We start from the raw sequence: 19373 nt of genomic DNA, 5'->3' as shown, positions 1-19373 counted from the left end.
TATTAAAAAAAAGTATGGGGCTCTGTTTGGCTTAGCAAGAAACAGTATTGGAATAGTGACAAAACTATAAATTATGATTATCAATTTAAAAATACATTACTGGGGTGACAGGAGGAAGCAAAGTGGGACGGTTATATAGGGGGAAGTGAGGCTTAGATAGGAAGGAGGGAGTCCAAAGATAGTTTTTCTTATAAAACTTTCACTATTATCTGTATTTTTAACGTTTAAAAATTAACATGTGTTAATTTGAGAAAAGAAATTTAAATAAACCTTTTTTTCCTTCAAACTAACTTCTTTTTCTTAATAGGTAGGAAAAAGAAAATGCGATACGTCAAGGAAAAAGAATTTATTATTCTATGAATAAGACTCGTGTCTGACTTGACTAAGTCATACTGTTCTCAAAATTAAAAATATAAATTATTACTGTGCACTCCTGTTGAATACAATAAAATTAACAAGAAATGTTCTAAGCGTTAACATTATTTACGTGCTATTAAACTTGCGGAATGAATACATCTTTTGGAATTGCTGCTAATTATACTTTATAGCGTCAGTAAGGAATTTAATAGACAAGAATGGTTAACAATTGCTGCTTTTCATTCAGCTGATATCTAATTCTTCCTAGGCTTCCTGATTTCAGCTTCCACAGAGTACTGCCATCACGTGGTTTACCTCAGTCAGGATATCAGCAGGAACTCCAGTGGCCATTAGAATAGTACAAAGCTGTTGCAGTAGGCCACACTGGAACATAGCTTTTTGGCAGCTACTGGTAGCACCAGGAGGGTTGTTGGGAGATACTAGTACACGAACAAGCTGCAAAAGAAAGAGAACACAAAATCTGTCTTTTAGACATTTGAAAAGTCTTGAGACGAATTTGATCTATATGAATAGAAAACCTGTGTAATGGATTCCCCAAACTGCTCAGCCAGATCTACAGCATGCAATGCTTTGACAGCATTTTACACACACTTCTTTCAAAATTGGTGTGAAAGTGTTAGTCACTTAGTCATGTCCGACTCTTTGCCACCCCACGAACTGCGGCCTATCAGGCTCCTATATCCATGAAATTCTCCAGGCAAGAATACTAGAGTGGGTTGCTATTCCCTCCTCCAGGGAATCTTCCTGATCCAGGGATCAAACCTAGGTCCCCACACTGCAGACAGATTCTTTACTGTCTGAGCCATCTCCTCTCAAACCCTGTCACTGCTTAATCAACTAAGTTTTTGTACTACCCCGTGCTGTCATTTCCTCAAGGGGATCTTCCCAACTCGGAGACTGAACCCACACCTCCTGTATCTCTTGCACTGGCAAGCGGATTCTTTACCACTGCGTCACCTGGGAAGCCCCATCAAAGTCCTAGATGGCATCTTTTCCCAAGAGAAAGCTGTTTTATGTGCATTGAAAATCTGTTGCTTTGTGTAGCCACCTTCATTAACTTGCTGCAGCTTCTACATCAGCACTTGTTTCACCTGTGTTAATACTTCTATGTTATGAAGAAGACGACTTCTTCCCTTAAACCTCATGAACCAACTTCTGCTAGATTCAAACTTCTCTTCTGCAGCTTCCTTACCTTTCTCAACCTTCATGGGATTGAAGAAAGTTAGGGCTTTGTTCTACAGTAGCCTCTGGCTTAAGGGAATGTTATCACTGGTGTGATAATCTATCCAGGCCACTAAAGCTTTCTTCACATTAGCAGTAAGGCTGCTTCAGTTTCTCATCACTCATGTATTCACTTATTCTTTCCTTCAATAACTCTTCCTCTGGATTTACAATTTGGCTAACTGGTACAACAGGCCTAGGTTTCAGCCTATCTTCATTTTCAATATGCCTTCCTTACTCAGCTTATTCATTTCAAGCTTTTGATTCAGAGTGAGAGACATCCGACTCTTCCTTTCACTTGAACAGTTAGAGGCCACTTACAGGCCACTGTAAGGTTATTAACTGGTCTAATTTCAACACTTACATCACAGCAGTTAGGGAGACCCGAGGAGAGGGAGACAGGGAATGGTCAGTTAGAGGAGCCGTCAAACACACACATTTATCAATCACGTTGTCCATTTTACAAGGGCGTGATTCGTGGTGCCACAGAACAATTACAAAGACCACTGATCACAGATCACCATAACAAATAATAATGAAAAGGTCTGAAATACTGTGAGAATTACCAAAATGTGACACAGAGACATGAAGTGAGCAAGTGCTGGTGAACAAAAGCTGACAGACTTCGCTTGGCATAGGGTTGCCATAAACCTTCAATTTGTAAAAAGTGAAATTATCTACAAAGCACAATAAACTGAGGTATACCTGTATTTAAAGCAAACAACAAATTATGTGTCGTCTTTCCCATAAATATTTCTATATGCCTCCGATAAAAAGATTTTAAAAATATAATCATCATGCCATTATTATACCTAACAAAATCAACAATAATTCCTTATGTAAGTGTTAGTCGCTCAGTCGTGCCTGACTCTTTGCAACCTCATGGACTGCAGCCCACTAGGCTCCTCTGTCCATGAGATTTTCCAGGCAAGGATACTGGAGTGGGTTGCCATTTCCTTCTCTAGGGGATCTTCCCAACCCAGGGATCAAACCCGGGTATCCTACACTGCAGGTAGATTCTTTACTGACTGAGCTACAGGGGAAACCTAATAATTCCTTAATGTCATCTAATAGCAGTTGGGTATCTGGTTCCAAATGGAAAAGGAGTACGTCAAGGCTGTATATTGTCACCCTGCTTATTTAACTTCTATGCAGAGTACATCATGAGAAACGCTGGACTGGAAGAAACACAAGCTGGAATCAAGATTGCCAGGAGAAATATCAATAACCTCAGATATGCAGATGACACCACCCTTATGGCAGAAAGTGAAGAGGAACTCAAAAGCCTCTTGATGAAAGTGAAAGTGGAGAGTGAAAAAGTTGGCTTAAAGCTCAACATTCAGAAAACGAAGATCATGGCATCCGGTCCCACCACTTCATGGGAAATAGATGGGGAAACAGTGGAAACAGTGTCAGACTTTATTTTTTGGGGCTCCAAAATCACTGCAGATGGTGACTGCAGCCATGAAATTAAAAGACGCTTACTCCTTGGAAGGAAAGTTATGACCTGCCGGGAGCTGGCGAGAGGCACTCCACTCATGACAAAGGTCATGAGGAAGGAAGCTCGGCATACGCAAAGGTGGGATTGAGCCTCAGGAGTCCCCCTGGATATTCTCGAGCATCTACCCCCAAAAACCAGAGTCTGCCAACTTTTTGCTTTGTGCTCTCACCTCTGACTTTACTGGGGGCTGTCCCCACCACCATCTCGCTCTCTCTGACAAAGAGTTAACTTACAGCTCCAATTAATAAAGTTCCTGGGCATTAGGAGTGTTTAAATCTAAACCCCTCAGATAGCTCTCTAACTCACCTGACAAGTTTACCCGGACTCCTACAGCTATGCCTACGATTGTTTACAGTCTCTCAGTCTCGAGAGGCACGGGAAGCTTAAGATATTCAAATAGTTTAGAGCCTCTCAGAGAGTTAGAATAAAACTGTCAGAATAAAACTAGTACAAGATTTCATTGATGAGCCAATGCTTGCTGCCAAGTTTCCACATCCCCTGTATTGTATCCTTGAATGTGTATTAATTAATATTGTTGGTATGTAGAAAAAATAAGTAGTGGCCTTGGTGTTAGCAACCTTAGACCCTTAAGGTAATAAATTCTTTCCTTTGTTGTAAACCCACTGTACCTCTGCCCTATAGGAATGCAACTTTATCTAACACCTTCAGAGGATGGCGCCAAACCTTAAAACAATTACTCTTAGAGAAAATAAGTCAAAATAAGGTTGACAAACCTTTGTCAAGAGTCATAAATGTTAATAGGCCTTCTGGCCAGAAGATGATGTAAATCACCTAAACCATTTGTATACGATAAATTTGCAGGAAAGAAATCCTGGTTTTTGATAAGGATCAAAGACTGCTGACTTTGCATGATTTCACATCCCCTATTATCCTCTATATGTAACTTAGGGTATAAAAGCCCCGGTTGAAAATAAAGCTACGGGCCTTGCTCACCAAAGCTTGGTCTCCCCATGTCATTCTTTCTTTTCACATTCCGGCTGAGTCTCCATCTGGAGCATGGAGGTCCTCTGCGATCATTTATTTGCCTGGGCTTCTGAGACCCACTCAAGAAGGTGTCTAAGGTGGGGCACCTTCCACTATTTGAGAGGGCGCCTGCGGCCTCCATGGTCAGAGCTAACCTGGTGTCACAGGCTATATTGATTTTCCACATAAACCAAGCTACTCAGCCTCTTTTCTCCACTGAATTTTCCTACTGAGCTATCCTCATTCTATTACTCTTTATATCTTTGATGAATATTTAAATAAGTTGCCGATGCCGTCTCCCCTTCGAATACCCTGGATCAGCCGGGGCTGGACCCCGGCAATGACCAAACTAGATAGCATATTCAAAAGCACAGACATTACTTTGCCAACAAAGGTCCGTCTAGTCAAGGCTATGGTTTTTCCAGTGGTCATGTATGGATGTGAGAGTTGGACTGTGAAGAAGGCTGAGCACCGAAGAATTGATGCTTTTGAACTGTGGTGTTGGAGAAGACTCTTGAGAGTCCCTTGGACTGCAAGGAGATCCAACCAGTCCATTCTGAAGGAGATCAGCCCTGGGATTTCTTTGGAAGGAATGATGCTAAAGCTGAAACTCCGGTACTTTGGCCACCTCATGCGAAGAGTTGACTCACTGGAAAAGACTCTGATGCTGGGAGGGATTGCGGGCAAGAGAAGGGGATGACAAAGGATGAGATGGCTGGATGGCATCACTGACTCGATGGACGTGAGTCTGAGTGAACTCCAGGAGTTGGTGATGGACAGGGAGGCCTGGCGTGCTGCGATTCATGGGGTTGCAAAGAGTCGGACACGACTGAGCGACTGATCTGATCTGATCTGATCTTAACTGATGCTATAAATAATCACATTTCTAGATAACAAAGAAGTAGGAGGGATGGTTGAAGAAAGAGGTAATACTTATAACAATAAGAAAATAAGTGAAGAACTAATAGTTATATTCAAATATATTATAAATATGCAAAATATCACAAAAAATTGATTTATATTTTCCCAGAGAGAAAAACCAGGGGAAGTTTGTAGATGTTATATCCAGGCAGATTTTGACTCATTATATAGATTACGCTTTTTACAATTAGAACTATCCAACAACAAAAAGGAGTCTCTCATTAGGTAATGAGTTTTCTGAGAGTTAATGGCAGTACTGGTCCAAAAAATGGAATAGAAGGGATTCCTACAGGTAGAAATAGTCATGAAATTATCATTCCAGGAAAAAATTTAAATGTTTCACAACTAAAAAAATTTCAAAAAGATGCTTTCTTCACATTTAATTTAGAAATTTAAATGAACGATCCTCAAGTGGATCAATTTCAATTTTTAGTGGCTTAGAAGTATATCATAACTGGGATGATGAATAATTCCAGTTAGGACATATATAATCCAAAAAGGATTATTTATCACCATTTACAATGCATTTTCATTTGTTATATAACCAAGAACTTGAAATATAAGCAACCCTAAATATAAGCAATAAAGCTATCAAGAAAGCCTTCTAATAGTTTGAAAAGCAGAAGATAACCTGTGGCCTGTGAAGCTATGAAATACATCAACTACTTCATCTTTGAATGGGGAATACATTACAGTGAATTAAACTCAGTTTCTTTATTTTGAAGTTTATATTCTTCAATAACTACTATCTAGTTTATTCACTTTCTAGAAGAATACTTAAAGAACTAACTTACTTCTATATATAACTGCTGCTGCTGCTAAGTCGCTTCAGTCGTGTCAGACTCTGTGCGACCCCATAGATGGCAGCCCACCAGGTTCCGCTGTCCCTGGGATTCTCCAGGCAAGAACACTGGAGTGGGTTGCCATTTCCTTCTCCAAGGTGTGAAAGTGAAAAGTGAAAGTGAAGTCGCTCAGTTGTGCCGGACTCTTAGCGATCCCATGGACTGCAGCCTACCAGGCTCCTTCGTCCATGGGATTTTCCAGGCAAGAGTACTGGAGTGGGCTGCCATTGCCTTCTCCATATATAACTAGAATACTGTTTTTCTGTTTATATGCAACATTCTATTCTAAATTTTTTTTGGTAAAATAGTGCTTTACTTTTTAACAAGTGACTTTCTTGTTAACAATTACTTTTTGCAAAAGTTAATTCTTTAGGTAGTACCCAAAGCTATAAAATATGAGTAAGCTCCTCAAGCAGTTTAGATTCTCACTCTGGAAGGAAATATATATGTAACTGGTACATCATGAGAACCCTTCATTTTCTCGAATCACATTTTGAAAATCATTTTTCTAGAGGAATTTCCTTTGTTAAGAAGGCAGTGTTGAGCAAAGATATCAACTTTACCACTGGGACACTATTTCTGAAACATTAAAAACTAATAGCCTTGAAATGTGTGATACTGACATGTAAAAATAGAAACAATGAAATTGGGAATATCAACAGATTCTGCCCATGTTCTCCTGTAAAATAATTCCCTAACAGTTTTTAAGGCATATTCTAAATAGGCTAACTATAGTTTATTATCCAAACTGGGACACTTCTGAAGTGAAAGAGGACACGATTAGTAATTACAAAGTGAATACTGACCTGGTAAACTGGGGCATAAGGTCACCCTGATTATCAGTCAACCCTACGTGGGAAACTCCCAGAGAAGGCAACAATATGCAGATTCTAATTATCAGTCTGATTAACCACCTAGTTTTGAGGAACACGACTTTACGAACACAGGGACACTCAAAGACCCACAAGAATCACTAGAGAGTAAGTTAGGAAACTGGTATAAACTTAAGGGTCTGGACAAGAGGGATTCAATAAAGGGATAAACAAGTAAAATATTTTTAAAATGTCATAATTTTCTGATACAGAATTCATTTGGGATCCTACTGTCTTCAGTTTTATTATCCATCACCACCAAGCTTTCATCACAGAGCTTAAATGAAATTACATGTGACTGGTTAACTTAATTTGTATTAAACATAAAACTCAAGACTATTAATCTTTGAGGGTAGGGACATCATCATCCACTTCCAAGCATCCAGTGTCCGACTCTCAGTGAATGTTTACTGAATGAATTTCTATGCTGAACTTAATATTCTGAATACTAAAATTTATGATATTAGAACCTTAAATGAAGAAAGTAGATTTAAAAAATTCAACTCAACAAGCTAACTTATTATCTTCTATTGCAAAACCTACCAGTACACTATATGTTTGGATGTGCTTTAAAATAACCCAACAAGGCAAGAGAGGGGAATAAAAGATGAAACAGTATTGTCAGATGTTAACAGTTATTGAAACAAAGCGTATGTGTGTGAAGTAGGGAATCTTTATCTCTGAATATAACTGCAAATCTCCATATCAGAACGTTCTTACTTTTTAAAGCCCACCTGAAACCAATTCAACATCCTGGATTGACCAAAGGCAAGCCATTTTTTTTTCTTTGAAAGGATTGTTGTCAAAATTACCAAATTTATGTCTGAAGACAGTGTACCTGTAACATTAGGTGCAGATTAGTCACTTTCTGTGCAGACCAGCCAGAATTTTCATCTCCAACTTCAAACCAAGGTTTCATACGCTGAATATATGAGCCTTCTTTAAAAAAATTTTGATTGGAGTTGTTGTTTTTTAACAAGTTTTGGAGCAGAATCAGACAATCTTCTACTACTATACCTGGAGAAAGCATGTAAAAAACAGGAATGTGAAGGCTGATAGAACCTGAAGGAAAATTCAATCCCCAAACATTTTAAAAACAAAAATCTCCGTGCACAGCATCTCCTCAGCATGCACGGCAGTGAGCCTGCTCTTCCTCAGGTCCCCCAGGGATCTCTTGACTTCTCTTTTTGACTAGCCACTCATCTCAGTAACTCACAGTTTCTTCACATTCAGCTTACACATCATTTCTTCAAGAATGATTAGTGAGATCCAATGACTAGGTTAGGATCACCAGCTATATGCTCTCACAGTAGCCTGCTCCTTTTATTATTATGTAGCATCTGTCTTCTCCACTAGATTATAATTCATGAAGACAGGAATTTGTGAATATCCTACTCACCTCTGTATCCTCAGCAGATATAGAGATAAGACATCAGACATATACAAGGTAAAGTGAAAGTGAAAGTTGCTCAGTTGGGTCTGACTCTTTGCGACCCCATGAACTACACAGTCCATGGAATTCTCCAGGCCAGAATACTGGAGTAGGTAGCCTTTCCCTTCTCCAGGGAATCTTCCCAACCCAGGGATCGAACCCAGGTCTCCCACATTGCAGGTGGATTCTTCACCAGCTGAGCCACAAGGGAAGCCCCGTATACAAGGTATGCATGTATGCATGTGAAGTCGCTCAGTCGTGTCCAACTCTTTGCGACCCCATGGACTGTAACCTATACCAGGCTCCTCTGTCCATGGGATTTTCCAGGCAATAGTATTGGAGTGGATTGCCATTTCCTTCTCCAGGGGATCTTCCCGACCCAGGGATCGAACCCAGGTCTCCCACATTGTAGACAGACGCTTTACCATCTGAGCCACCAGGGAAGTCTTCCAATATTTAGCCCTACTAAATATTTGTTAAATGAATCAATCATTATAATCTCTAAGAGATTGTTGTCTCAATGCCTCTTCCTTGAAACTTCCTCTTCTCTTGGTTTCTAAAACACTAATGACTCCCTCCCTGGTTTTCCTTACAGATGTCTGGTCACTCCTCAGGCTTCCTAGGCAAAGAGCTCTGTTTCCTCTGCAAAGCCTATGAGGAAGGCTGGATGCTCATAGTGAGTAGGTTCCTCTGTGTATATACCCACACTTTTGTGCCTACTACTTGAGCTGTATGATTGTAAGAATTAATTGCTTTTTAAAAATTAAGACTATTTTTTCAGAGCACCTTCAGGTTTAAAGAAAATCTGAGAAACAAATATAGGGAACTCCCACATACTCTCTCCTTGCCAGTGTCCACTGCTCTTACTATTTAGCATTAGCGTGAGGTACATGTGTCAGACTGAAGAATGAATACTGATACATTATTAACTCATGGTCATAGTTTACATTATGCCACATTCTTTGTAAGTTCTATAGGTTTCAACATATGTATTAATTTTATGTAACCACCATTACAGTTACATAGAATAGATTCACTGCTCTAAAAATCCTATGATCCACCTATGCATTCCTCTTTCTTTGCTTCAAGACTCACTCATGATAAAAACTCTTAGCAAAAATCAGAGTTAAAGGTGAAACAACAACATTCTCATTAAAGTCAGCAATTATTTCTAACACTGTATTAAAGATTCCAATGGGGTTCCCTAGTGGCTCAGATGGTAAAGAATCTGCCTGCAATGCAGGAGACCTGGGTTTGATCCCTGGGTCAGGAAGATCCTCTGGAGAATGAAATAGCAACCCACTCCAGTATTCTTGCCTAGAGAATCCCAAGAACAGAGGAACCTGGCAGGCTACAGTCAATGGGGTCTCAAGAGTTGGACACCACTTAGCAACTAAACCACCACCAAAGATCCTAGTCTGTGTGATGAGACAAAGAGGACAAGAAAACTGGTATAAGAAATGAAAGAAAGAAAAAAGGATTACACTATTTGTAGAAGATATCATATCTACACAGAAAGTCCAATGAGAACTAATGATTTAATAAGATAACTGGATACAAAATCAATATATAAAAAATCAAATAGTAACCATTTGAAAATGTAATTAAAAAGAAAGATTTCATTCATATGTAACAAAAAGTATAAGATGCCTGGGAATGAATCTAATAAAAAAAGGTATACAACTCTTGTGTTTAAAATTATAAACATTACTGAAAGAGATAAAAAGAAGACTTGAATAGATTAAAAGATATACCTGGATTTATGGAGAGAAAAAGTCGATGATGATTCTCTTTAATCTTTAGACTCTGTATATTTTCAATAAATATCCCAACTGGGATTTTCAGATAACTTGACTAGCTATTAAGTTTCACTTAAATGAAGAATAAAGAAAACAGACACTAAGACAAATTATGAAGAGGGCCAAGATAGGAAATTCTTTCAATATTCTAATAGGAGATTATTATGAAGCCTTAGTAATTAAGGAAGTATGGTTTTAGTGTAGAACTAGACAAACACTAATGGAATAGAACACACAACTCAGAAACAGACCTTCACATATATGAAATTTGATCACAAATCTTATACCGTCATTCAAAAGAAAATCCCTATTAATTAAATGCAAAAGACAAATTTTTAAAGCCTTTAGTACAAGAAAGTGATGGAAACTCTCTTTATGAGATAGAGATAGATTTCTTAAATAAATCCCAAAAGCATAAACTATAAAAAAAATCTAACACGTGATTATATTAAAATTTTAAACTTTAACAGAAACACTATAAACCGACTAAGAGAAGATAACTACAACATGTATAATCAACAAATGATTAGTGTCCAGAATATATAAGAGCTTCCAAGTAATCAACTGGAAATGGAAAAATGAACTTACATAAAAATGGGCAAGAAGGTAATTCAAAGGGTTCAAGGATACACAAAAATAGACAGTGACTATACTGCAGATGGTGATTGCAGCCATGAAATTAAAAGATGCTTACTCCTTGGAAGGAAAGTTATGACCAACCTAGATAGCATATTCAAAAGCAGAGACATTACTTTGCCAACAAAGGTCCATCTAGTCAAGGCTATGGTTTTTCCAGTAGTCATGTATGGATGTGAGAGTTGGACTGTGAAGAAAGCTGAGCGCCGAAGAATTGATGCTTTTGAACTGTGGTGTTGGAGAAGACTCTTGAGAGTCCCTTGGACTGCAAGGAGATTCAACCAGTCCATCCTAAAGGAGATCAGTCCTGGGTGTTCATTGGAAGGACTGATGCTAAAGCTGAAACTAATATTTTGGCCACTTCATGCGAAGAGTTGACTCACTGGAAAAGACTGATGCTGGGAGGGATTGGGGGCAGGAGGAGAAGGGGACGACAGAGGATGAGATGGCTGGATGGCACCACCGACTCGATGGACATGAGTTTGAATAAACTCTGGGAGTTGGCAATGGACAGGGAGGCCTCGCGTGCTGAGGTTCATGGGCTCGCAAAGAGTCAGACACGACTGAGCGACTGAACTGAACTGATACTCAGATCATGGCAATCAGTTCCATCACTTCATGGCGTATAGATGGGGAGAAAGTGCAAACAGTGATGGACTTTATTTTCTTGGGCTCCCAAATCACTGCAGATGGTGACTGCAGCCACGAAATTAAGACGCTTGCTTCTTGGAAGAAAAGCTCTGACAAACCTAGACAGCATATTAAAAAACAGAGACATCACTTCCCTGACAAAGCATATAGTCAAAGCTATGGTTTTTCCAGTAATCATGTACGGATTTGAGAGTTGGACCATAAAAAAGGCTACGTGCCAAAGAATTGATGCTTTCAAACTGTGGTGCTGGAAAAGATTCTTGGAAGTCCCATGGACTAAAAGGTGATCAAACTAGTCAATTCTAAAGGAAATCAATCCTGAATATTCATTTTAAGAACTAAAGCTAAAGCTAAAGCTCCAATACTTTGGCCACCTGATGTAAAGAGCTGACTCATAGGAAAAGACCCTGATGCTGGGAAAAACTGAGAGCAGGAGAAGGGGTGACAGAGGATGAGATGGTTGGATGCAGCAACTCAACAAACACAAGTCTGAGCAAACGCTGGGGGATAGTGAAAGACAGGAAGCCTGGCATGCTGCAGTCCATGGGGTCGCAGAGTCAGACATGACAGTGACTGAACAACAACATACCCATGAAAATATGCTTAATCTCATTATTAATTTAAGTAATGAAATAAAATCTCAGTAAGATGACTCTCTCTCTTTGCATGTGTGCTCAGTCCGTGTCTGACTCTTTGCAACCCTGTGGACTATAGACCGCCAGGGTCTTCTATCTGTTGGAGAGAATACTGGAGTGGGTTGCCACTTCCTTCTCCAGGGAATCTTCCTTACCCAGAGATTGAACCTGTGTCTCCTGCATTACAGGTGGATTCTTTACTCGCTGAACCATTGGGGAACCCCTAAGTAACTCATCCAATCTTTTCTGCTTATCTATTGTTTCATCTATATTCTAATGACCCAAATCTTTATCACCAGCGTGGCCCTGCCCTCCAGATTAGTAAGCCTACTCTCAACCATACTATGATACTTACTAACTTCAGTTCAGTGAATGCAAATATACTCATTTTTCTCCTCTGACTCTGGTGCTAGGTTTTTTCGATCAATTTCTCACTAAAAGTATCTGAAAATGCTGAACTAAAAAAAAAGTCTAAGAGCAATGAAGTGACTATACAGCAGGCTAAAACTGACAAGAAAATGGGTATCTACACAGCTAGCTAAGTATAAAAGTACCTTTTGGCTGGCGGTACATTTCTCAATTTTGATAAATCTAAACTTTTCATTTTGACAGTTTCATGGGACAGAAGGAAAATAAATCAAAGCCAGGGGTATACACAAGGTAGGCAAGGAATCTAACAGAAAACTCTTCACCTAATAAACCAGAACCTCAAAAGGACATATCCCCAGGGGGCAAACAGTGAAAAGTTAACCAGTACTCATAGATTTGGAGAAGGCAATGGCACCCACTCCAGTACTCTTGCCTGGAAAATCCCATGGACGGAGGAGCCTGGTGGGCTGCAGTCCATGGGGTCACTAGGAGTCGGACACAACTGAGCGACTTCACTTTCACTTTTCACTTTCATGCATTGGAGAAGGAAATGGCAACCCACTCCAGTGTTCTTGCCTGGAGAATCCCAGGGACGGGAGAGCCTGGTGGGCTGCCGTCCCTGGGGTCGCACAGAGTCGGACACGACTGAAGCGACTGAGCAGCAGCAGCACTCATAGATTGGCCTGGGTTTGCATTGCCTGAATGGTCCAGGAAATGTCAAGCCTTCAATCTGGAATAAGGTGATCCCAGATAAACTATAACCCCAGGGCTTGCCAAAGACAAACACATTTTCTTTGCAAGAAATTACCTTCATCTTAGGATTCAAATTCCTGTAACTAATTCTAAGTATGACACAAAACACAGTAAAAGAAAGCCATGTACACAAAAAACATTGTACCATGTGTAAAACCCAGTAGAGCAAAGTACCACCAAGACTTAAAATACTAGGATTATCAGAGACCATAAAATAATTGTTTCTTACATTTAAAGAAATGAAAAGATAAATTGAAAATATATACAGAAAAAAGGAACTTGTAAAAAATTACCTAGCAAATTTGCCAAAGTACCAGATAGAACTTATAGAAAAGAAAAATTAAAACTCAACGATACATGCAAAAGCTGATCAAATACAGGTGAAGAGAGAATTGGTGAAATAGGAAATAATCAGAAGAAATAATCCAGAAGAAAATCTGGAAAGATAAAAAGACAGAAAACACAGACGAGAAAGTATGATGATAAGGGGAGAATCTAGTCAGATAACAGAGAACTGACTCTGAGTTTAGGAAGATTTCAAAAAACGTGACAAAGCAGTATTGGAAGAGATATAGCTGAGATTTCCAGAAATGAGGAAAGACACCAACAGATTCTGAAAGTCTAAGAAATATTAAGCAGGATAAGTAAAAAGAAATCCAAACTCAACAAACCACAGAGGAAGAAAGAAAGACTGTAAAGCCTCCATCCTCCCTCAGGAAAGCCTCTTTCAACATCTAACAAAACAACAAAAAAGGCATACGCCCTCCTTTCTGCCTTCAGTTGCATTCCTCAGAAGTTAACAATTCAATGAGAACAAAAGGAACCTTCTCAAATCAATCTCTTCATACTATACCTCCATCACTGTTTCCCTCCTCTGTAATAATGTCCAGTAGTCTCTCAAAAGCATTTTCAAAAGCAACAATTTTCTGGATTGCTCCATTGCTTCTTGTTAGTGCCTGCAGTAGTAAGACGCCCTTATGGAGAAGAAAGATAATGTTGAGTGGAATATAACTTTTTAAAGACATTTAAAGATTACTTTAAAAATCACAGAGATTTAGAAGTGGCAGGAATTTTACAAGTCCAACTCCTTTGCTTTATAGATAGGGGAAAAAAGGATACAGAAGGTGAGTAATTTGCCTCCCTAAACTATACAGATTTCAAAAGACAGACCACCCTGACTAGAATCCATGTTTAGCAATTCCTAATTCAGTTCTTTTTTTCACGATTCAATACAAATATACAACAATCCTTGCTCATTCATCAATCATTACATAGCTTTCACTATGGTCTAAGAGAGCTGAACATGATTGTATCTATCTCAGTAATGCCTCTGTATGTACTTCACAATAGTAACAGTAAGAAATTGTGAAATCAATAATATAAGTCAATAAACACCACCACATTCTAGCAGGGAAAGTTCAACTATTCTTGTAGTTATTCAGCCTGCAAATTCTCCAGATTTAATTCTAAAAGTTGACAGGTGGGAAAAAAAAAAGGAAGGATGAGAATTCATGTCTCATGAATAGCATGTCTAGTACAGAACAATTCTCTGTAGTCTTTGATTATGATTTTTAGTTTTACTTAGTTCCTATTGAGCCAGATTTAGTTTATATATCTGCAACTACTTATCATTCAAGAAAAACTCACTGTTAACCATTTCTGCTTATTTCACTATCAAATAAGAATTTTACGAGCTCACAGGGAGTCTAACAATATTCTAATGGTCAAAGAGACAGAAAATATTTAATGAAAAAAGCAGTTATTATTTAAAGGAAGAGGAATAGCAACTAGGTAATTCAAAAGTGCCTAAGAGGCCAATTAGCTGTCGGCTGTCCATACTGGGCAGGTCAGTATTCACACAAGACAAAAAACGCCCACAGCCTTATTGCACTTGTCCTACTCATCTTTCTGACTGTCCACTCTCAACATTAATATGAGAAAGCGAAAGTGGTTACGTCAAATTCTCCTACTTAATGAGCTTAACTGCTAACAAAGGAGGAGGAAATACAATGGAAGAACGCTAAGGCTACGAATTAGATACAGCGGGTTTTTTAAAGTTCTGGTTAACTGCTTGTGCAACTTGAAGCAAATTACTTAAATTCTGTGTGTAATTTTTATAATGTAAGTCTCAGTACACCCATGTGTAAAACGAGGATGGTATCTTTGTCAGAGGGTTTTTATGAGGACTAAAGGAAATAAAACAGCCCCCACAGAACCCAAGGTTTCAATGCATTTCAGTTTCTTCTACCTATTATGAGAGGTATTCCTCTAGTCAGACATACCCACTAAAATGTTATTGAAAATAAAGTATACACTCATTGGTCATTGAAAGTAAGTGGGCACCAATTCCTGACTTTAAAAATTGGCAATTAAAGGGATTTATCGATTTATCCTTCCTTTCACATATGAACTGTAATTCAGGGTAATAAAATAAACTGTTCCATGAAGTAAACTTCCTCTTTGAGGAAAATTACCGCTGAATAAATGTAAAAGAATGACAAGTTCTAGAAATCATCATTTTGAAACTCTTAACAAAATTACTGATTCTGGCAATGTTCATTAATGAATGATAGGCTATAATGGACGAAAGGATCTATGAAGGGATCTGAATGTCATCACCTGAATCAAATCCACTGATCATACAAATGAGACAGCCAGGTATTTCATTTCCTCCTGTGTTGCAAATTGCTTCACCCAGGGAAAAGCAAAGAGGTGAACCAAAACCTACCTAATCAAGGCCTTTAGAAAAGTAAGACATCAACAATCAAATGTAATGAGAGAACCTTGTCTGGATCCTGATTTGGAAACCAACTATGAAAGACATTTATGAGACAAGTGGGAAACTTGAGTACAGAATAGTTATCTTATTTAAACTGAGGGCTAAGACACACTTGTTATCTCATTAAATGCAATAATTGCATTGTAGTTATATAAGGATACACATTACATGTATACTGAAGTATGCAGTAGTGAAATTATACAGAAATAGTGAAATCAGATAGGTTGATTCCTTTTAAATATTCCAGTTAAAAATAAAGGAGAAGACATAAATTAAAAAAAATACAGGAAAATGGTGAGGGGAGGAGTAGATGAAACAAGTATAATAAAATCTTGAAAATTAAGGGGTTTAGGGGATGGGTTTGTCTGTGTTTTCTCTACTTTTGTGTGTGCTTACATTTCTCATAATAATAAACTAAAGAATGCAATTACAGACTATCACTTAGATGTGAGCTGGTACCTAGAGTTTTCTCAACCTTTCTCACTAATTTTTAAGCACTAACTTGAATAAATATGATATTTCAGTGCACCTATGAAAAATGACTAACTAATTCTCTAAATCCAGATCAAAATCAATTTTTCAAATATGGAACAAACTGAGACTAAAAATCTTTACCAATAGGCTCCCTGAGCGATTTAGTCATGTTGATAACTATCACTGTATGCAATGAGAAACATTAAAAAGAAAGAAAAGAAGGAAATTAAAGTTTTAAAAAGAAGGATGAGGAAAGAAAACAATACAAAAGAGCGAGGGGAAGCAGTATACTATTCTAGGCAGTCACAGAGTGCCACTAGTGACCACCAGGGTGCTGGTTAGTTTCTTCTGATCGCCATACGCTGTAATATGCTGTTTATTACATAACGCTCAATAATAAGTATGCACAAAAAATTCAAATGAATTTGTTAAACCGAAGGAAAGACGGCTGTAAAACTCCAAAATCTAATAAACATTATAGCAAAAATATAACTTAATCCCTAATTGTAAAATTAATGAAAACCAACATAGAGAATCATTTTATCCGTCTCAAAAACAGGAAAAAAGGTTAGGAGTAGGAAAAAAGAAAAACACTAGATAGTTAAAAGAAGTGCTATATTTAAAAACCAAGATAATGCAGTTATATACACACACAAATTATATCTGAAAATGAAAATAAATGATAATAATACTAATAACAATACAGGAAGAGAGAATTTCTTTATTAATTAGTTTGTATGTATGTATGTAATAATTCTTTATTAATTGGTATGTATCTTATTTGAACTAAGGGCCAAGAGAGGAGTAGAACAACAAATTCGGGTTTAAGACACATAGTAGTATTTTAGTCAAGAAAAGACACTCAAAATTCCTAATAGGTACACAATTCTTAAAACAATATTAAGGAATAAAAAAATGTCCTCAGAAATCAATACATTCTAGAGCAATTTTCCTCCAATTAAAAAATAAATTAAAAAAAATTAAAAAGCCCTTATGAGTTTCATTACTATATTATTTCTTCACTTATAATACTGCATTCACATACATACTACAAAGTTTTAAATACAAAACTAAAAATACTGTCTATGTGGTTAAGAAGTCAAGAGCATTTCAGTTTTGTCTTTGCTTTGCCATGAACCAGTTGTGAGACCAAGAACAACCCAAATGGTGTTCACTAGCACTTAAGATGAGGAAGGAGCAAGGCCGGTGCCACAGATACAAAGAGGTATAAGACATCCCCAATGAAGGACAAGCCACTCGGTTTCTGTGCGCCTCGGCCTCTCAGTGTAAGTGTGGAGACTAAATTAGTCTGGTAAGATCTCCTAGCTCTAAAGTTTAGTTTGAAAGATTTTTCCAATTGCCATCTAAAGTATTGTGGTTTTGGTCAAGTTGTAGATAACAAAAAAAAATGGTCAAGCAGCTAAACAGTACTGTATCAAAACAAAACAGTACTGGTTAATATAAAATACTCAAATGTATATGCAAATATTAAATCGGAGCAAATCATGTGAGTTAAATAGAGATTACAAGGAAAATCCTTTGAAATATATTCAATCAATTAAGGGTGGAGAGTTCAAATGCAGCACTTAACTGTTAAGTTTATGCAGTTCAATGTCTAGGGATGTTTCCTGTACTCTCTCTGGAGGCACAGTTTGGGATCAGAACAACCTTTCAGAAAAAGATGGAAGAAATCCTAAACTTGTAGAAGGCATAAATTTGAATAGCAAAATTATTTGTCTAACCAAAATACTGAATAGGCAGAAAACAAAAAAATAATGGGGCCTTGTATATAACTTTAAAAGGTCTAAACCATTAACCCAATTTTCCAAATCTAATTTCTTATAACTCTGAAAAAGGGTCATCAAAGATTTCATTTGCAAAGAGAGAATAAAAGCTGCATATTCTGAGGCTTTTAAAAAAAATGTAACTTACATCATTACGTATAACTTCCCTGGAATCTGCTAATAAGTCCATCAATCTTGAAACACCTAGAACATATAACCATGTGTAAAACACTGGCAGATCAAAAATACCAATAGTGATTCAAATTATAAACAATTTATTAACACATCATTTCAGTTATAAAAGTGATCCTTACTTTTATTTTCTTGTTATTTTGTTGTTTTATTTTTTGTTTTGTTTTTTATGATCCTGACTTAAAAAATTTTTTTTGCCTTGTCATGAAGCATGTGGGATCTTAGATCCCCAACGAGGGATAGAACCCACACCCCTTGCATTCAAAGTGCAGAGTCTTAACCACTAGACTGCCAGAGAAGTCGGTGATCCTCACTTTTATATCAAAATAATATAAGGAAGATGAGTCACTTACCCATGGGACTGACTAAAATAATTTGCTGAACCTGAGGCCCTAGTTGTTTTAAAAGAGAAGTAAGAAGCTTCACGCCAGGCCAGCGGACATGGAAATCAAACTCCTACAATACAAGAATTCAAAATATTTAACATTTGTAATTCACATTTTCAAGAAAAACTTTTTTTTTTCAATTAGTAGTATGGTACCAAAAACTATAAGCAAACAAAAAGAGTTTAGCAAACTTTAAAAAAGTAATTTAAGAAATAAAAATAAAAATTATAAATGATCAAAATGATTAAACTGTTACTGACTAGATATAACTGTACTTTGTAAAAATGGAAACAAGCAGACAGTATGTGAAGAGATCGCACAGGTCTTAAAACAAACACGTGAATCTCTTGCAACGATACAACAAATTTCACTGTCTTAAAAAGGAACATATGTATTGCTTCCTCAGTAACACCCGAAAGGGCAACAAAAGCTTATTAAGATGACAAAAACAACAAAGTTCTTTACTTACCTCCAATAAAGATAAGAGAAGAGTGACATTTTCTTGCTGCTTAATGAAAATTTCTGTAAACTGGCTTCCCAAATCCTCACTCTGCCTTGTGGAGTTTTCTTCTGTAATATTCAAAGATAAAGTACTTGAACATGATGCTTTATTATTTTAAAGTGTCTGTTTTGCTGAAGAAGCTAAGCAGAAACGGTAATTTTCTTGAACAGTGTGGCTGGAAATGGTATCACGATTATGCTGGAAGGACATAGCCTTAAAATTACTTTCAGTGTCATTTAAAGAAATTTTTATTCTTTAAGTG

The 19373-nt window shown here is 37.5% G+C and overlaps 1 protein-coding gene across 2 annotated transcripts in view; it reads right to left on the bottom strand.

The window, feature by feature from the left end:
- The window catches only part of USO1 (USO1 vesicle transport factor), an 80234-nt gene that overhangs the window by 21727 nt on the left and 39134 nt on the right, over window positions 1-19373 (bottom strand). For both annotated transcript variants that reach the window (XM_070372528.1, XM_005909114.2), the window contains exons 5-10: window positions 19079-19179; window positions 18577-18679; window positions 18180-18235; window positions 13848-13968; window positions 7558-7736; window positions 673-813 (exon numbers count right to left, since the gene is read on the bottom strand). In XM_070372528.1, the coding sequence (XP_070228629.1) occupies window positions 673-813; window positions 7558-7736; window positions 13848-13968; window positions 18180-18235; window positions 18577-18679; window positions 19079-19179 (701 nt within the window). The remainder of the gene's footprint in view (window positions 1-672; window positions 814-7557; window positions 7737-13847; window positions 13969-18179; window positions 18236-18576; window positions 18680-19078; window positions 19180-19373) is intronic.

This window comes from Bos mutus, chromosome 6 (assembly GCF_027580195.1).
Source record: "Bos mutus isolate GX-2022 chromosome 6, NWIPB_WYAK_1.1, whole genome shotgun sequence".
Classification (NCBI taxonomy): Eukaryota; Metazoa; Chordata; class Mammalia; order Artiodactyla; family Bovidae; genus Bos; species Bos mutus.
The sequence above is the reverse complement of the archived record's forward strand: the minus strand, read 5'-3'. Positions and strand labels throughout refer to the sequence as shown.